The sequence below is a fragment of the Danio rerio genome, chromosome 16, assembly GCF_052040795.2.
Source record: "Danio rerio strain M-AB ecotype USA chromosome 16, GRCz13ab, whole genome shotgun sequence".
Taxonomy (NCBI): domain Eukaryota; kingdom Metazoa; phylum Chordata; class Actinopteri; order Cypriniformes; family Danionidae; genus Danio; species Danio rerio.
This window is the reverse complement of record NC_141036.1, coordinates 9190001-9210223: the sequence shown is the minus strand read 5'-3', so window position 1 is coordinate 9210223 and position 20223 is coordinate 9190001. Positions and strand designations below refer to the sequence as shown.

The following is a 20223-nucleotide window of genomic DNA, read 5'->3' as shown; positions in this document are numbered from 1 at the left end:
AGAATAATAACGCTGAAGACAATGGTCAGATTTTTATTATTTTCTTCAGTGGATTCATTGTTTACCTAAAGAATACACTGTGCGCTTCTAAAATAAGCATTGTAAAGTTGTTCACACTGACTGAAATCACTATTTTGTCGGATAACCCTGATTTTTAATAAAAAACAAATGAATCATGTGAAAAAAAATCTTTAAATGACAATATTTTTATTTAAAATTTTAAACAATTTTGTAAAACAAAACAAATATTAAGAGTTTACTTACACCCATGACTAATAAATCCACAGAAAAATGAAGAATTTTCAAGTAGTCTTAATTCTTTTCATAGCTGTAGAGTTGCATTAATGTTTTTTTATGAAATTCTTCCACATTGCTATATATATATATATATATATATATATATATATATATATATATATATATATATATATATATATATATATATATATATATATATATATATATATATATATATATATAGTTAAAGTCAGAATTATTAGCCCCCTTTTTAATTTATATATTTTTTTAAATATTTCCCAAATTATGTTTAACAGAGCAAGGTAATTTTTACAGCATGTCTGATAATATTTTTTTCTTCTGGAGAAAGTATTTCTTGTTTTATTTTGGCTAGAATAAAGGCAGTTATTAATTTTTTAAGCACAATTTTAAGGACTAAATTATTAGCCTCTTTAGGGTATTTTTTTTCCTGATTGGCTACAGAACAAACCATCATAATACATAACTAACCTAATTAACCAAGTTAAGCCTCTAAAAGTCACTTTAAGCTGTATAGAAGTGTCTTGAAAAATGTCTAGTAAAATATTATTTACTGTCATCATGGCAAAGATAAAAGAAATCAGTTATTAGAGATGAGTTATTAAAACTATTATGCTTAGAAATGTGTTTTAAAAATCTTCTCTCCGTTAAACACAAATTGGGGAAAAAAATAAACAGGGGTTCTAATAATTTAGGAGGGCTAATAATTCTGACTTCAACTGTATATAACAATTATTAGCCTGTTATTTCTTTTGTCTTTGCTATGATGACAATTCTTACACCGTTCTAACTACATATAGCCATAAATGTCATGTAAAATGAATTTCAAACTCACATTGATAGCATTTGACACTGAATAAAGCACATAATCAGCACCTAGTGATCATTATCATTGTAGTTTATGCTGTTGTTCAGCCACGACATCACAGAAAATAGAAACCATTTTTAAAATAGAAACACTGCATGTTGCTGATGGCTAGCTTAGGAGATTTTTGTTTTCAGAAAAAAAATAGATCCACCACTGTTGACGTAATATTTATCAATTTAAATAGCCAGTACATCTTATAAGCCTACATAATGCTAATGACGATTTGTGATTATATGAACACATTACAGTATTTTATATACTGAAGTATCTGTTTTTGAATTGTATTCTCGCTTTCAGATATTTGTTGTTGATAACCAACATAGCACACACCATAATTATGCGAGTCTGAAGTTATCAGTTATGAGGTAGAAGGTGAGACCATACCATGTGCGTTCCCTTCTAACACTCTAATCCATTTTGATCTGGTCAAAGGAACAAAGTGCTAAGCGACAAAATCCTTTGAATTCAGAGATTCAGAGTGGAAACCTTGAGCAAAGATAAAGCCGTCTTCTCACAGCCTGCACTGTGAGTCACGGAGGGTTGAGTCTCTGGATGTGTGAAAATGACTCACGCTTTTGTCAAAAGGGTGTTTGAGAAATGACTGCTTCATCCAGTCAATGTCACACTCATGGCTGCTCTGCATAAAAGCTATTAAAGTCAACAGAAAACAACTTAGTTAAGTTTTGTAATACAACCATGGGCTAACATTTTGACTGGTTAACATGAGCAATTGCTTCTTTTATATGCCAAATAGGTTATTTCTATACATTAATGGCCAGTTACAGTGGGTATGGAAAATACTCAGACCTACTTCAATTTTTCACTCTTTTTTTATATTGCAGCCATTTGCTAAATTTATTTGTTCATTTTTTCCTCATTAATGTGCACACATCACTCCATAATGACAGAAAAACACAGAATTGTTGACATTTTTGCAGATTTGCTAAAAAAGAAAAACTGAAATATCACATGGTCCTAAGTATTCAGACCCTTTGCTCAGTATTAAGTAGAAGTCTTTTGATCTTATTCAGTCATGAGTCTTTTTGTAAAGATGTGACAAGTTTTTTTTTACCCCTGGATTAGAGGATCCTTTGCTATTCCTCTTTGCAGATCTTCTCCAGTCCTCTCCACGATGCTTTAGTGTGATAAATGCAGCACAGACTGTTTGAAAATATGTGCCTCCGTCTATATTTGAACAAAAAATATAATACATTGTGGGTACATTTAGTTGCACGTTTACGATGACAAATCCACTAGAGGGCGCTGTATATATTTATGTGAAACTGAAATCTGATAGTTAGGGTATGTTTTGTTATATATTTCAGAAAAAAAAAACATGATACGTCTGTCCACGGGAAAGCAGGGCTTGTACAAAGTGAACCACTGACTTAAACCCTTCCCTAAACCTGACCAATAGTGTTTTTTAAAAGCAAATGCATAGGAAAACTACACTGCGACCACATAGTTTTACATTGATTTTACATTGCTTTTGTCTCATTTGTAGATCCGGGCTTCACTTGAATCAATCCCAAGTGCTCTGCATCATAAATACAGCACCGAATAAAGCAAACCACTGACCAACCAGAAAAGTTGTCTGTGTGACAAACATATTTATTCATGCTTATTATATTTCTTTTGTTGTTGTGCAAAGAACTGCAGAAAAAAAAATCCTTTTTTATTTTCTATTCTATTTATTTTCTCAGCAGCGACATCTAGTCTATTAAAAGTCTGTGCCTCAATGTGTGTAAATATTTTGAACATCATCTTGGACATTTTTAAAGCTTCCAAAAGGTTTGCTGCATTTATAAAGCATCCATGTGTTGATGTTCAGTATCATGCAATTTACTTTCTATGTGCGATTGGACAAGAATCCAAGGGCTAATTTTTCTATTTTATCCAATATATATTTCTCTCTCTCTCTCTCTATATATATATATATATATATATATATATATATATATATATATATATATATATATATATATATATATATATATATATATATATATATATAATTGCTGTCAAAATTAGTGCATTAACGCATGCTATTAATTTCAAATATTTAACTTGTTAAAAAAAAAGTTTGACGTGTTTCCCCCTTAAACGCAACTTTTGTAAAGCATCTGCTTCGCGTTGTTGTGTCAGAATCCATGTGAAATACAACCATACTTTAGAACGCTCAGTTTAAGCAAATTTGATAAACGTGATCATCTCAAGGGAGTCGCTCCAGCTGCCCTGTACTGCGCGCATTGTGTGTGTGTGTGTGTGTCTGTCTGTCTGTCTGTCTGTCTGTGTGTGTGTGTGTGTGTGTATGCGCGCGCACGCGTTTCTTAGCAACAAACCCGCCTAAACCTGCCTAAACATCGCTGTTCGTAGCCACTAAATCAAAAAGTTACGAATTGCAGTGAGATTGCGTTGCACTCTCGGCTCACATCATTCAAAAGAAAAGGTCCACATTGTCCCCCGATAATGTAGTTATAATGTATGCATGACTGTCTTAGCAACTGGCTGAATGTAAAGGAGGACTAAGCAAAATTGTTTCTACTTTATAATTAATGTTCTCAATTCACAGCAATACAACTTTACAATGAGTACAATTGTTTGTATTCAATACTTTATTATTATTATAATTTTCCATTTTCCATATTTGCAATGCCTGTATTTTGGCATTTTTTTGCAGTCCACTTAGAATCCAACTTGGAAATAATTTTTTTTCTTTATTGGCATTGATTGTTTCAAAATTCAAATGAGATTAACATGTCTTTTTTTTTTTATTTCTGTAATAAATATGGCTGTCAAGCCAGGATCTTGATGGTTTATTGTGGGTATGTTGTTTACATGAAGAAATTTGTGTTACAAGTTGAACAAAAATTCTAAAAACAATTATATTTTGAATGTAAACAGTTTTTGTCCTGCGTTTACGTTAATTTTACATTTGAATAGCCAAAATGACAAGTTTAAGTCTTTTAAATGTCTTAAATCGCAATAAATTTTCAATAAAAGTGATTAATTACTTAATTTTTAATCGATTGACAGCACTAATATATAATATATATATATATATATATATATATATATATATATATATATATATTAAGTAGGCTAGTAATATTCGTCTAAAAATAGTTTTGAAAAATTTAAAACTAGCCAAACTAAAAGAAAAAATATGTTCTTCGGAAGCAAAAAACATTATAGAAAACACAGACAATTTCCTTGGCTCTATTGAACAGCACTCTGTATATAAGTATGTGAAAAATAATTATAACTTCACATTAGGGCCAATTATATTTCCTTCAACTGAATGAATCTACCTTTGCAGAACCCTGTACCATACATAAACATGTCCGACTTCACGTTGACCTCAAAATGAGACGCCCTTTCGTCTGCTTCGTTTGCCACTATTATAATGACCTGCAGAAAGCCCATCATCCTTTGCAAATGACCTTTGTTGGCTGTGTTTTGAATTGTTTTGTTTGTAGGAAACCTTATATGAAGTAATCAGAGCCTGCAAGAACAAACAAAAACGAACTGGCTTTTGTAGTAAAAGTGATATCGCTCTCTGTAACATAATCCAATACAGATTAAGGAGTATCATGTTGTGAAGGTAGTTCCACTGATAGCATGCTAATGGATCTGCTAAATAAGAGAGGACCTTACATAGAGCAGGTCAATATTGATGATTACACAACATGAAAATTAAACACAGACCGTAAAGAAGAATTTCGTTTATAACTTCTAGTATGGATGATGACTGTAGGTAAACCTTAAATCAGATGTGAGGTATTGGCACACTTTATATTGTTACTCAGAGCAGGGCGGACCAGGACTGTCAGTCAAAGAGAGTGCCAGAAGGTACAGCTGTGGGCGTGTCTTTTCCCAAACGCTGCTCCCACACATCCAAATACACATGTAGTCTTTAAAGAAAGCGGTTATTTTCCAGTCATCAACTGTCTTTATCAGGATTTCAGTCAGAAGTTCTGGGAGAAAATGTTGAGGTTTATTAGAGAAGGAGGATTTCTCAAACACACAGCGGCGCAGAGTGAGTGCTTTTAACTTTTTGACTATAGGATTATTTGTTTTTATGGTGACTTTATTACATGGGTCTCTGGAATACTTGATTCTGATTGGTCAATTGTGACATTCTAAGGTATGTTATTTTCAGATAACAACCAAATAAAGTTTGGGCTCATATGGGTGCTTTGAATCATCTTGATAGTGTACTGTACACTTTATAAACTATCTGTTAATTAACAGTTTTCTATATTTCTTTCCCATTCTGATGTGTGTACCTAATAAAGGGGCCGGTGAGTGTATATGCAGTTAAAGCCAAACTCCTCCAGTGGAAATTTGAATTCTTTTTCAAATATTTCCCAAGTACTGTTGAGTGAAATATTTTTAACCAACCTGCAAAACTACCTGAAAAACTATGGGCAAGTACACTAAGTGTTAAATGCATACCAAATGTTGATTGGATTTACTTAACCTTCCTGTCGTGTTTGGGTCAAATCTGACCGATTTACAACTTAAACCCTCATAAATATTTTGTTTTACATCTGATTGCATCAAGGCCTTATGCTATCCTCCACACTGTGCATTTGAACATATAAAAGTGATGATCACCTCTTTCATTGAAATTTGAGTGAATTAATCAACCTTGTTACACCTGTGGTGTTCCCAGTCAAAAGTAAAAACAAATATATGAATGGGTATCCAGACTTTATTTATTCATCAGACAGAAAACACACACACACCTTCACTCACTCACTCACTCACTCACTCACTCACTCACTCACTCGCTCACTCGTTATACATTATATTAGACCGTTATTATCACGCTCAAAAATGACCAAAGTATAACTAGTGCTAGTGCTGTGTCCATGCTCACTGTATATACCCTCAGTCACTATTCCCTATATCAGTACAATTGAAAGACTGAAAATTCGATCACTCAGAACACAGGAAAGGATAGCATTACTAATAATAATACTATTAACATAACATAACTATAATTGATATATATTTTGATTACTACAATATCCAGACATTTTCAGACTAAAAATATCCAAACGCATACTGTATGGTCACTGATACATTCCCGTATGCCTCAGTGTGGTTTATTTGTGTGCTGTTTTTTGTGTAGGTGATTTCAGACCTGGAGTCGTGGAATGAGGAGCTCTCTCAGCAGATGAACGAGTTTGACACTGAAGATCTGACGTTAGCTGAGCAGAGACTACAGCATCATGCTGATAAAGCCCTCACCATGAACAACCTCACCTTCCACGTCATACACCAGGGACAGGAACTACTGCAGTACGTCACAGAAGTTCAGGCCTCAGGTAAACACACACACAAAAATATTCACACACTCCAAAAAGCGATTAGTTTGCTTTACTTAAAAAAAAGTGAGTAATGACCCATTGCCTTCAAATGATTATGTAAATGAATTGTGCATAATATTAAAAAAAAAAATAATGCACGTCAACTTAATTGTTCCCAGTTACAATGGATTTACTCACTTTTTTAAAGTCAGCTTGATGCTTTTAGAGTAACCACTTTTTACAGTGCAAAAATATCAGAATGTACTATTACTCTCAAAAAAGGATATTTGCAGTTTGTTCAAACTACCAACAGTGTTTAAAACAAGCTATGAAAACACAGTTCTTGAGGTTACTCTACAAATTTACTAACTTGTTTATGTTCAATCCACTTAAAGTTGTAAAAACTAGTACGATAACTTAATTCCTTTGTTTTCTCAACACAAATCAATTGCAGTGTATGTTGCAAGGTTATTATAGTTTTGTGGTTTTAAATGAATTATTTTAATATTGTTTTCAGTTTGGTTTTTGTTTTTCATTAAAGGTTTTTGTTTTCTGCTCATTTTCTGTATATTTAGTTTTAGTTTTAGTAATTCTAGTTTAGCAGTGTTAACAGAACGCGCCCAGTATTTAGCTGTGTTTCGTGTTTGCACAGCTTACATTAACTACTGCGCAAACCTTTTAGTAATAGAACAATAAATTAAATAGTTTGAACAAACACTGAACCCAAAACCATACAAATGCAATGAATAAAAGTAAATGTTAACTTAAACTTCTTCCAATTAATGATTATACTGTTCATGTAGCTAAACGTGTTAGTTAAAATATTCCCTTCATATTGTATGTTTATAGAGAAAACACATTTTTGTATGTAATCGTATATAGTATATAATCAAATATATATATATATATATATATATATATATATATATATATATATATATATATATATATATATATATATATATATATATATATATATATATATATAGTCGTTCATTCATTCATATTATTTTTGACTTAGCCCCTTTTTTTTAATCAGGGGTCACCACAGAGGAATAACCCGCCAAGTTATTCAGCATACAGTATGTTTAACACAGCTGATGCCCTTCCAGCTGCAACCTAGTGCTGGGAGACACCCATACACACTCATTCACACACACACACGCACACACTATGGCCAATTTACTTACCCAATTCACAAATAGCGCCTGAGTTTGGACTTGTGGAGGAAACCTACACCAACACAGGAAGAGGGTGCTGGGACTCGAACCAGCAACCTTCTTGCTGTGAGGTGATAGTGCTAACCACAGAGCCCCCGTGATGCCTATAAATTTTATATATTTTTTATAATATGCTATCTTCAATAGAGTTTAAAAATGGCAATGCTGTAGCTGCTGATCAACAACCAGCTATTACAGAACCCTTTATGTAAAATTTAAGGAGTGTATTTGATTTTATACATTTATTAGTAGGCTAGTGCGAAATTAGTAAATCCATGATAACCATAATAATCTCCAAACTCTGATTATTCCTCCGGCTATAATCGTGTCAACAAAATCTATAATCTTTACATCCTTACCTGAGGGATTGACTGTGTTACACATCACTGCCAAAATCCCCCTCAATTAAACTAGCTTGGGTCTAATTTATTATCATATTCTTTTCAATTCATTATTTTGACCAGTAAAGTTGTAGTATAAACTAGAATATGTGCCTTTGCATGATGGCTGGCCTTTGCAGGATCAAAAATCTGTCTGTGTGTGTGTTAGTGTGTCAGTCCAGAGCAGGCTTAAGGGGGGAGGAGTGGACACAGCTAAACGCTAAACTCTGAAAGCTAAACACAGCAGGTCCAAGCAGACTCTCTGCAGCCCCCCTTCCTCCCAGCCGCACTGTAATCCTATAGACTGACACACTGCCTAGCAAAATCACTGGTCACACATATACACACACACACACACACACACACACACATACACAAGATTTGACATCTGACAGTGCACACAGATAGCAGAGAGCAAAGCGAATCCTCGTTTTTGCTAGCATCCTTTTGTGGAGGATATCACACAAACAAACGCAAAGCTGGAATACTCTCAAAGCTTTAGCCCAATGCAGCTCTTGGCTACGGGTGTAAAATGTGAGTATGTGTGTGAGTGTGTGTGGTAATGTGTGCTAAGAATGCTAAGACACTTTCTGCCCATGCTGGTTGTGTTATAGGTCATCTAGCTTGTGCCTTGTTGATTTATGCTATGTTTCAGTTAAATTCTATGTCGTTTACCTTCACATTTACTCTGTTGCTGGTCATATTGTGCACAATTCATCAATGTACATTATTATTTTAAAAAGTAATGACAGTGTAATGTATGTGGTGTTCATTTTATTTAAATGTGATTATAAGAAAATACTTGAATATAAAATTAAAACTTACAGCTACTATTTACAAAAATATGAATGTAGAATATGGAAGGTGCAGTAAATGCATTGTGATTTGTTATTTTGATCTGCCATTAGTCTGTCAAACTGACAATCATGCCCTTAAACGCCATTGGTTGAATATTTCACAGTGTCTAGCTGGTCTGGGATGGATGCGCAGATGTTTTGATGCTGCTTATAGTTGTGGTAGTAGTTAGAATGACATGAGAGTCAGTAAATGAGAGTCAAACTTTTAATTTATTCATAAACTCTGCTCTTTAGGATGGAATTGGGGACATATGGGATGGGATTGAAGATCAGGTTAATAATTCACTGGATCATTAACTGTAAACATTTTTTTGGATTCCACACAATCGATCTGTGTTGGCAGGACATGAAGAAATTCATTTAGATTATTAGTTTTTTTGGGCAGCACGGTGGCGCAGTGGGTAGCACTAACGCCTCACAGCAAGAAGGTCGCTGGTTCGAGCCCCTGCTGGCTCAGTTGGCATTTCTGTGTGGAGTTTGCATGTTCTGTCCGTGTTGGCGTTGGTTTGCTCCGGGTCCAAAAACATCTGGCAGTCTTTATTGTTGAGCCCTGTATGAATATTTCCCAGTACTGGGTTGCGGCTGGAAGGGCATTTGCTGCGTAAAACATATGCTGGAATAGTTGCCGTTTCATTCGGCTTCAAATAAAGGACTAAAGCCTGGTTTATACTTCTGCGTCAAGTGACCGGCGCAACTCACGGCGCAGGCAACGCACGTGGCTGGGCATTTATACTTCTGCGCGCTGTCTCCGTTGGTCTGCATTAACACTTCCGAAACGCTAGTTGGCAGTGAGGTGTAAATGTTCCTCTGTGTCGAGTTTCTTCGCTTCTGTTTTGCTATTCTGAACACTTCCTGGATGTACAAGTGACTCAAACTCGCTCATTTTAAGGCAGGAACCAGCGGACGTGCAACAACTTTAACCATGAGGTAAACAAAGAACAAAACTTTCCATCCGGAGCTCCTTCACGGGACTCCACACTTGTAAACAATCGCTCGCGCCATTCGCGCGGCTCTCGGTCCCGCCCAGACTCGTCGGCGCTAGCAAGCCGACCAATCACAGAGCTTGCGCTACGCGTTGTTGCGACGTGTAGTTACAATTTTTGAGAGGTGCACGTCAGTGACGGCGACGGCCACGGCGATGGGCTATGCGTCAGCGCCGTAGCATACGCCGGTGTTTGACGCAGAAGTATAAATCAGCCTTAAGCCGAAGGAAAATGAATGAATGAATGAATGAATGAACATTTCAGTGGATTGAACATAAAACTAACAAGTCCTAAAACAACTTCAAGTATTGTGTGTTTCAGCTTACTTTAAGAAAGTAGTTTGAACAAACAGCAAACATAATTTTTTTGAGTGTTTGTAAAGTCCTCATCAGTTAATTAGATTTAATGGGGTGGAACAAGGTGTATTTTTAAGCCTTGGTTGTGTTTATGGGGTGCAAAGCAATGTCTTGAAGCTCATGCTTCATTTGAAAAAAAAAATTGTTATTTTTTCATATATCTTTATATATCTTATATACAGCTACTCAGCTTACATGAAAACGACTGTCATATTTGCTAGTACCTCTGAAAGGTCCGCCCTCAAGAGGCTCTGATTGGTCAGCTAACATAATGTGATGGAATTCGCAGTTATAGCATTACAGCGCCTCTGGCCACACCCCTTCGCTGCATGGGGTGAATGTGCGTAATCTGAACGGTTTATGACATCGTTAACCCGGATGTATTTTTTTTTTTGTAGTCCCCAAACTTCATTCGCTGAAGGCTTTGATAAGCTAACTCAAATGCAAGCCAATGTCTCCCTTTGCATTGAACTACGAGCTTAAATTCAGGGATGTTGTTTGTTCAAACAGCTACGTTACACATCAACTAAATGTGATAAAATATGATATCATAGTGGACCACTCCTTTAAATCAAACTAAAATAAATATGTATAATCCCTCATCTCTTTACTTTACTGTTTTAATGGTATTTAAAAAAAAAAAAATTCTGTTTGGCTGTATTCTTAAATCAGATCTTTGTTTTGGTCAGCTAATGTCTTGGCTAAAAATCGCAGGCACTCTCAGGCTTGAAAAAATCTTTAACGTTTTAGAGTAAAGTGCTATTTTGGGGTTTCTGCCTGGATTTTGTCTACCCAAAATCAAAAGCTTCCCAAATCCACATGCAGATGTGTAAATGCAAAAGTTTGATATGAATAAAAAAATTTCATAAAATACTGTTGAAAGTTATTAAAATAACTGTATATGTTGTCTGTGTTATAATAAACGCCTCAACGCCCAAAAAAAGAGATGCTTTAAAAAAAATTGTAAACTCAAATTTGAATGGGTACCTTTTAGGGTCTAGGTTGCTGTAATTAATTTTGGTGGTTCCTGTACATATCAGTAATCATAGGAAAAAAGAAAAATGTCTCTATCATAATCTATGCAAAAGTTATTCTATTCCAACTGATGAGAGAACGGAACCACTTATGGGGGTATTGGGCCAGTGCAGACCTTTAAAATTTAAAGAATGCAGAAGTAAATTATGTCAATGACCCGGTACAGGATACACAGTGTGCTCACAGATTAACAACATACTCTGCTTTGTATGTTGTGCTAATGTTAAAATTAACTTGCTCAATGTTTGCTTTATTGACGAGATTTTTTTACATCCATTTTCTAGGTGTATTACAGTAGGGGAAGCCAAATCACATGTCCAGAATGAGTTACAGGACTTGCAGGAAATACTGTACAAAGACAATCAGAGAGAGTGTAGATCAGATAAAAAAAATAAAGTTTTATATACATATAAATGAAGAGGTATACAGCTTTTCTACGAAACTGCACTACTTTGAAAAAAATACATTACTCTCTCTTTTTGTCAAAAGTTTTGTATTTTTAAATAAGCTTGTCTGCATATATGTGGTGATGAAACATGAACACATAGTTAGAATAAAATGCTTTTATTTGTTTTCTAGAAAATGTTTTATATATATATATCTGATATATAATATGATGATTATGGCAGAACACATTTTAATGGCCTTTACATTTAGGTGAAAATAATCAAAAATGACCAGCAACGTTAAAAAAAAGCTGGTGAGGATTTTTCTAAATGTAGTTATTTAGTTGTTGTTCTTGCTGTTATTAAATGATAACCAAAATAAGTTTCAATGGATTTACTTTCATTAAAACAGCATGAATTAAGACACGTACAACAAATACTACAATGAATGTATTACTGTGTCATAATGTCATAAATGTCATAAAGAAAATGTGTTTGTTTAATTTTTCATTGTGGGAATAAAAGCTGAACTGGAAATTGTTTTATATATATATATATATATATATATATATATATATATATATATATATATATATATATATATATATATATATATATATATATATATATATATATATATTTTTTTTTTTTTTTATTCATTTATTTATATTAATTTATTAATATATTTTTAAATGTTTATTTATTTAATTTTTTAACATTTTTATTTGTTTATTTGTTTATTATATATTTATTTTTTAGTATTTTTTATTTACTTTTACTTTATGTATTTGTATTATATATATATTTTTTTTTTATATGTGTATATATATAAATATATATATATATATATATATATATATATATATATATATATATATATATATATATATATATATATATATATATATATAAAACAATTATATATATAAAACAATTATATATATGATGATTATTAACATTCTTGTGTTCCACTTCTCTCTCTTTCTGTGTTAAGGTGTGGAGCTCTTGTGCGACCGTGATGTTGACATGGCGACGCGGGTGCAGGACCTGCTGGATTTCCTGCATGAGAAGCAGCAGGAGCTGGATGCAGCCGCAGAGCAGCACAGGCGACACCTGGAGCAGTGTGTGCAGCTCCGACACTTACAGGCAGAGGTCAAACAGGTACCATCTGTCTGTCTGACTGACTTTTTCCCTGTCTGCCTGCCCACCAACTCCAGAACTCACTCAGGCACATTCGTACAGTTCGTTCTCATGTGACCTAAGTATATACAGTTGAAGTCAAAACTATTAGCCTTTTTGTGATTTTATTTCTTTTTCAAATATTTCCCAAATGATGTTTAACAGAGCAAGGCCATTTTCACAGTATTTCCTATAATATTTTTAATACTGGAGAAAGTCTTGTTTGTTTTATTTCGGCTAGAATAAAAGCTGTTTTTTTTTCCTTTTTCAAAACAGTTTAGAACAAAACAAACAAAGCAGCAATAAAAAAGCAAACAAACACCAAATCCGAGGTCACCGAATACAATCTTATTTACATTCGTATTTATCGTCGATAAAATGTTGCTATATAAAACTTTTGTAAAGGGTTACGTGTCAAAGATCAACAGGCTCCAAACAAATATAGAGTAAAAGCACCACAATGAAATTAAAACAATACATTTCTTCTCAACCGTTTAGCCCAGTATGCAGAAATTTTGGTCACACTTTACAATGTTCATTAGTTAATGTTAATTAATGCATTTACTAACTTGAACTAACAATGAACAATACATTTACTACTGTATTTGTTCATGTTAGTTAACGTTAGTAAATGAAAATACAGTTGTTCATTGTTAGTTCATGTTAACTCACAGTGCATTAACTAATGTTAACAAGCATGGACTTGAATGTTAATAATACATTAGTAAATGTTCAATTGTGATTAATAAATGCTGTACATGTGTTGTTCATGATTAGTTCATGTTAGTAAATGCATTTACTAATGAACCTTATTGTAAAGTGTTACCGAAATTTTATAGGCTTGTTGTCTCAAGGTAAATGTCAGTACTTCCAAGTCATACTCCTATTTAACAATATCATACCATTTGCCTACAGATGGAGGATCTTCTTTGAGCCATTTCTTTGTAATTGCCTTTTTGCTAGTTGTTAGTAGTGTGTTAAGAAGATATACATCATTGTTTGGTATTTCTGCAGTGTAAATTCTCAGGTACTTAGTTTTAAAATTACATTCCGGTTCAATCCCATTATTGCATTTATCTCTTTATTTAAATCTTGCCAATAGGTGTGTATAATATTACAGTCCTAAAATATGTGGAAATGATCTGCCAATACATTATAAAGAACCTGATTACATTTTCCAAATAAATTCCATCCATAAATCTGAATTAATAGTGATCATTTGTGTTTCCCAAATAGTTAACTTTTCCCATTTCTGTTTTATTCACATTGTTGAGTGTTTCTTTGTTAATGTCAGACAGGAATAAATTCTTGATACTAGTTTTTTATTAACCATCTTTTTGTAAGCATCTATAAATACCTGCATTACTGTTATGTCTTCTGAATTAAAAGCAGTTTTTATTATTATTTTAAATCATTTTAAGGTCAATATTATTATATTATATACATTATTAACCCCTCTCAGTAATGTTTTTTTGATTGTCTACAGAACAAACTATTATTATACAATGACTTGTCTAATTACCTTGCTTAATTAACATAATTAAGCCTTTAATATACACTATCAGCTGAATTCTAGTATCTTGAAAAATATCTAGTGAAATATTATGAACTGAATATGATGAAGATAAAAGAAATCAGTCATTGAAAATTTGTTTTTAAAGCTATTACTGTATGTTTTGAAATGTGTTGAATACATTTATCCGATAAATAAGAAATTTATACAAAATCTATACAGGGGCTAATAATGTAGAGGGCTACTAATTCTGACTTCAACTGTAGGCTTAAAGAGCCCCTATTTTGCATTATAAAAGATCATATTTTGGTTTTGGGGGTCTCCAACAACAGGCTGATATGAATGAACACTCTTATTGTCTTATAATATGCATTTATTATTACCTAATTATCCCAACGACTCCGACAACGATCCATTTGTTCCCCTAAGCCCTCCTTAGCATATTAATGGCCTCTTAAACTTAAGGCGGATTTATACTTTTGCGTCAAACGCCGGCGTATGCTACGGCGTTGACGCATAGCCCTTCGCCGTGGCCGTCGGCGTCACTGACGTGCACCTCTCAAAAAATGTAACTACACGTCGCAGCAATGCGTAGCGCAAGCTTTGTGATTGGTCGGCTTGGTATCGCTGACGACTCTGGGCGGGACCGAGAGCCGTGCGAGCCCAGTGGAGCGATTGTTTACAAGTGTGGAGTGCCGTGAAGGAGCTCCGGATGGAAAGTTTTGTTTTGAGTTTACCTCATAGTTAAAGTTGTTGCACGTCCGCCGGTTCCTGCCTCAAAATGAGCGAGTTTGAGTCACTTGTACATCCAGGAAGTGTTCAGGAAAAGCAAACAGCAGCGAAGAAACTCGACACAGAGGAACATTTAACACCTCACTGCCAACTAGCGTTTCGGAAGTTTTAATGCAGACCAACAGAGACAGCGCGCAGAAGTATAAATGCACAGCTACAGGTGTTGCATGCGCCGTGGGTTACGCCGGTCACTTGACGCAGAAGTATAAACCAGGATTTAACCCCAAGTAATAACAATGACACACATTTAGTATTAATCCACACTGTGGCAAAGTGGAGCTGTTTTAAAAATTGATTGTGCGTGCGAGTATGAACAGCTGATGGTGGCCATGGCAAAGACAAACGGTGGACGATCATAATCTCACAAACGCATTTAAGTCTGTAAAGAAAGGAATATGTGTCGCGTTTTGGTTCGTGGTTTTGGATGCAATATGTGAACAGCTCCATGAAGGTTTAACCTTAGAGATACAGTACAAGCACAGATCTATAATAGATATGCCATAAGCCACAAGCTGCAAGGGGTATTTACTACTTCGAACACACAATTAAACACATATTTTGCAAACTACACAAAACGAGGCAACAATTTTAATTACACTTACATGTTATGATGTGGAGGAAGAAGAAACTGGTCCATTTGAACTGTAAAAGTTACTGACAAAGTTCCGTTTGAAGTCTGACAAAGTCCCATACATAATAGTCTCTGCTGCTCCTTCCTTTAATAGTAAACGGCCAACAAATCCCGCGCTGCAGCATAGGTTATTGTATCAAATATCACAAAAATGACAGGAGCAAACACAGCTTGAGGTTAGCTATACTGTGGCATTGTTGGGAAAATGAACTTTAACCTTTTATTCCCTAAACCGAATCTCCATCTGTCAGTGATCGTCATCTTAGTGTCATGATCAATCTCATGATCCCCTGCACTCTGCTAGTGTCTGAAGTGAAAGCGTGTTCACATTTTACCGGATCTGGTACTACATATTTGGTGATGTACCGTATCGACATTGACGCAATTAAGCAAAAGATCCGAACCCAACTCGATTCATTTATTCGACTCTGAGTCGACTATCAAGAATCAATAGTTTTAAACACGGTGCACTTTCAGATTTAAACCTCAGCTGGATGTTTCCATTCACTTAGAGCTGTGTTACATTTTTTAAAACCCATAATAGGGGCTCTTTAAATTTGAGCCAGGGTTCAATTTAAGTTCATCCTTATTTCTATAGCGCTTTCACATTTGTGTCAAACCAGATTAACATACATGGAGATAGGAGATTTAAAATCCATAACAATATTTTCAGATTGCGCAACACTAAGTTAAAACTGATTAAGTCCAGCAGAAAACAAACAAACAAACAAACAAACAAAAAAAAAAACACGGTGTATGTTCCCTCTAATGTATCATCATATTTAAAGTGCCATTAATTATGCAATAGAGGTATTACTGTAGTGGTGGGAATATCCTCTGTCTGTGCCTGAGCAGTGTCTGACTCATAAGTAATGAATGTCGGTTAAACTAAGGCTGAAAGTCAGACATTAATACCTTTGACGCCTTTTTGCATATCTTAGGCTTATTGCATTCTCTGATGTAACTCTGATAGGCTGTGTCTTCTTTCAGTAAACAATGATAATTAAGTCCATGTGATGCAGGCAGAGCTAGTCTTTTCTTTCGTAAACAGCGATACATGTAGCATTCAACAAAGCTAGAGGTATGCCTTGAAGAAAGCACTTTTAACTACACCCATATTGCATTATTGAACACTTATAATGTCTCAGCTTTGCATGAAAAGAAACCATTTCACAGAAAAACAACAACAATTTCTCAGTAGAACAAACGCACTTTTGTTCAGAAGAAAATGCTTGCAGAATTGAGACAAGTTAAAAGGGATTAAATGATTACATCATTTTATATATGAACTATCCCTACCTGACGTAGTGTGTGCAGAACAGCATTCATTCATTTTCCTTCGGCTTAGTCCCTTATTTATCAGACGTCACCACAGCAGAATGAACCACCAATTTCAACATATCTTTTAGGCTGTGGATACCCTTGCAACCGCAACTCATTTTTGGGAAACACCATACACTCTCACACACTATGTTCAGTTTAGCTTAATCAATTCACCTATAGAGCATGTCTTTGGCCTGTGTGGGAAACCAAGGCACCCAGAGGAAACCCATGTGAACACAGGGAGCCTCCATACTGAATGAAGCCCAAACCATGATTTTTCCTTTACCACACTTGACTGGTTTCTGTGAGAATCTTAGGTCCATGCATGTTCCAATAGGTCTTCTGCAGTATTTGTGATGATTGGGATGATTCAACAGATGATTCATCAGAAATTTCTACTTTCTGACACTTTTTCAAATGATCAACTAGAAGTCAAGTTATTATTTGTTGCTCTTACAACTGGGACTTTTGTCACGTAGTTATAATATAATATAATATAATATAATATAATATAATATAATATAATATAATATAATATAATATAATATAATATAATATAATATAATATCTTATTGATGTTACCATTATAATACAGAGTAGTGTTAATAAGTTCCGAGTGGCAGCGTGGAGTGCACACAGGAAATGATGGGAAACAGGGCACACGTACAGCACTGGGCACGCATAAAGCTAGTAGGAAAAACTAGGCCAAGAGGAGCAGCTGGTAATCTCATTTCATCCTTTCATTTATTCATTTTATTATTTATATATTTATTTTTTGCCCAGACTGCTCCAGAGGAAAGCAATGATTAGATATGTTGAAAAGCTGTGTGGTTTAAAGGCCCGACACGGCCACAGGGTATTTGAGTGGGTGTTTGATAGTTAGTAGACATGTAATCATGTTTGTAGCTTTACAGGGAAAGTTTGTGCGTGCACAATTTTTTTCAAACATTTTTTTCAAGGAGCATAGTTTTGTTGGCTTGTCATGAATAAAGCAGGTGTGTTAAATGTGAGTCAGTAAGGAGACGGTGTGGAATTTAGGCCTAAAGGTGGAGTCAAAGATACATGGCGTCACTTTCCACGACTGATGCAACTGGACTGTTTACAACACACCAGATGTTTACATGTCTCAGCTCATTTCACTAAACTACTTTTGTTTTATTAACTGCAAAGACAGGATTGCATAATTTCTACTGTTTCTCTATCATTTAGTTCCATTTCAAATGTTAGTCAAAGTGTCTTGCGTGAAATTTGGACTGAAAAAAATAGGCTTTGAACTAACTTTTTTTAAAAATGACTGTCATTTGTTACAGCTTTGTTACATAGTTTTCTCAGTATAATTTAACTTGGGTTCAAGCTATAAAATTTATTTTATTCTAAATAGAAAATATTGGTCTCACTTTGTATTAAGTGTTTGTTACAATGTACTTAGTGTGTAAATACATGTATTTATTCTGTGCTTATGCTTGATTAAATACCTGAATGTAATTACATCTTTAATTAACTTCTGAAATTACATTTGTAAATACACTGCTGACCATTCCCTACACCAGGGGTGCTCACTCCTGTTCCTGGAGATCTACGTTCCTGCAGATTTCAGTTGCTACCCATATCAAACACACCTGCCTGTAATTATCAAGTGCTGTTCAGGTCCTAATTAATTGGTTCAGGTGTGTTTGATATGGGTAGCAACTGAAATCTGCAGGAAGGTAGATCTCCAGGAACAGGATTGAGCCCCCCTACCCTACACCTTAACCTACCCTTAAACCTACATATACCACCAAACCTGTCCATAACCCAACCCCTGATATCTATTTAACTGTTTAAGCCTGCAGATTCCGAACTACCGCTTTTCAACTGGTATAATTATTAATTGTTGAATTGATAATTGATAGTTCACCCGAAATTTTATATATTAATTACCCACCCCGTATCTTTGTTAACCCATAGGACCTTCATTCATCTTCATAACTCAAATTAATACATTTTAGATGAAATCCCGGAGCTCTCTCATCCTCCACATACAGCAATGGTCCTGGATACTTGAGATGTTCACAGTGCAGAAAAGGAACCAAAAAAATAATAATTTCAGTGTCAAAACATTTTTGATCATATGAATCTCTAAGGACACTTGTGTGCCAAAAAACCTGAAAAAGGACTTTTCATGTCATCCACATCAGAACAGGGTGTGCAATTGCTTTAGGCAATACACTCTTGCATATTGCACTGCTGACTCTGAATGCAATGTGTTACGATTATGCGGAGTCACTGATTGGATCCAAGACCAGCGGCGAGATGATCCCAAGGTTTCCATAATCTGGGACCAGGCCGTATCCTGAGCTGCTGCTGCTGCGCTGGCGGTCATGGGGGAGTGGAGAGTATGAAACTGATTCCAGTGACGCTCCAGGGACAGACGAGTCTTCGCTGAGGCCAGCTTCCAGCCTCCACCGCTGAGACTGCAGCTCTGCACAAGAATTTTGGCCAGCGGAGAAATTAAAATGGTCGTGCTGAACTGAGTCTGGTTGTCTCAAGGTTTTTTTTTCTTCACTCTCCTATCGGTGAAGTTTTTTTCCCTTTTCGCTGTCGCCTCTGGCTTGCATGGTTCAGGATCAGTAGAGCTACGCATCGATGAATTTGCTCTTTAGTGTTTGGACTCTCAGTAATGACTTTAAACCACACTGAACTGAGCTAAACTGAAATGAACTTAACCACTACAAACTGAACCACCCTGATCCAGTTACTATGATCATTTATGTGAAGCTGCTTTGACACAATCTACATTGTAAAAGCGCTATACAAATAAAGCTGAATTTAATTTAATTTAATTAAATTGTATGTAGTAAACATGTACACTGACCTGACATGAAAAACAAGACGATCTGAGAACATATTTATTTTTATTTTGTTGCCACACAAAGTGTTCTTTTCTGCATTTTGAACATCTCAGGACCATTGCTGTCAATGGAGGATGAGGGAGCTATCAGATTTCCTCTAAAATATCTTACGTTGTGTTCTGATGAAGAAAGGTCTTAGGGGTTAAAACAACATAAGGGTGAGTGGTTAATAACAGAATTTAAATTCTGGGGTGAATTAACCCTTTAGTCGTTGG

The 20223-nt window shown here is 34.9% G+C and overlaps 1 protein-coding gene across 33 annotated transcripts in view; it reads left to right on the top strand.

The window, feature by feature from the left end:
• triob (trio Rho guanine nucleotide exchange factor b) overlaps positions 1-20223 on the top strand; it is a 251202-nt gene that overhangs the window by 135509 nt on the left and 95470 nt on the right. For 32 of the 33 annotated variants that reach the window (XR_015510907.1, XR_015510906.1, XR_015510893.1 and 29 more), the window contains 2 exons: positions 6285-6480; positions 12674-12840. Coding sequence is in view for 13 of the 33 variants with exons in the window: in XM_087286536.1 (XP_087142662.1) it covers positions 6285-6480; positions 12674-12840 (363 nt within the window). In the remaining 20 variants the exon portion in view is untranslated. Of the gene's footprint in view, positions 1-6284; positions 6481-8428; positions 8597-12673; positions 12841-20223 lie in introns of those variants that run through there. The other variant, XM_087286544.1, reaches the window with a different exon arrangement.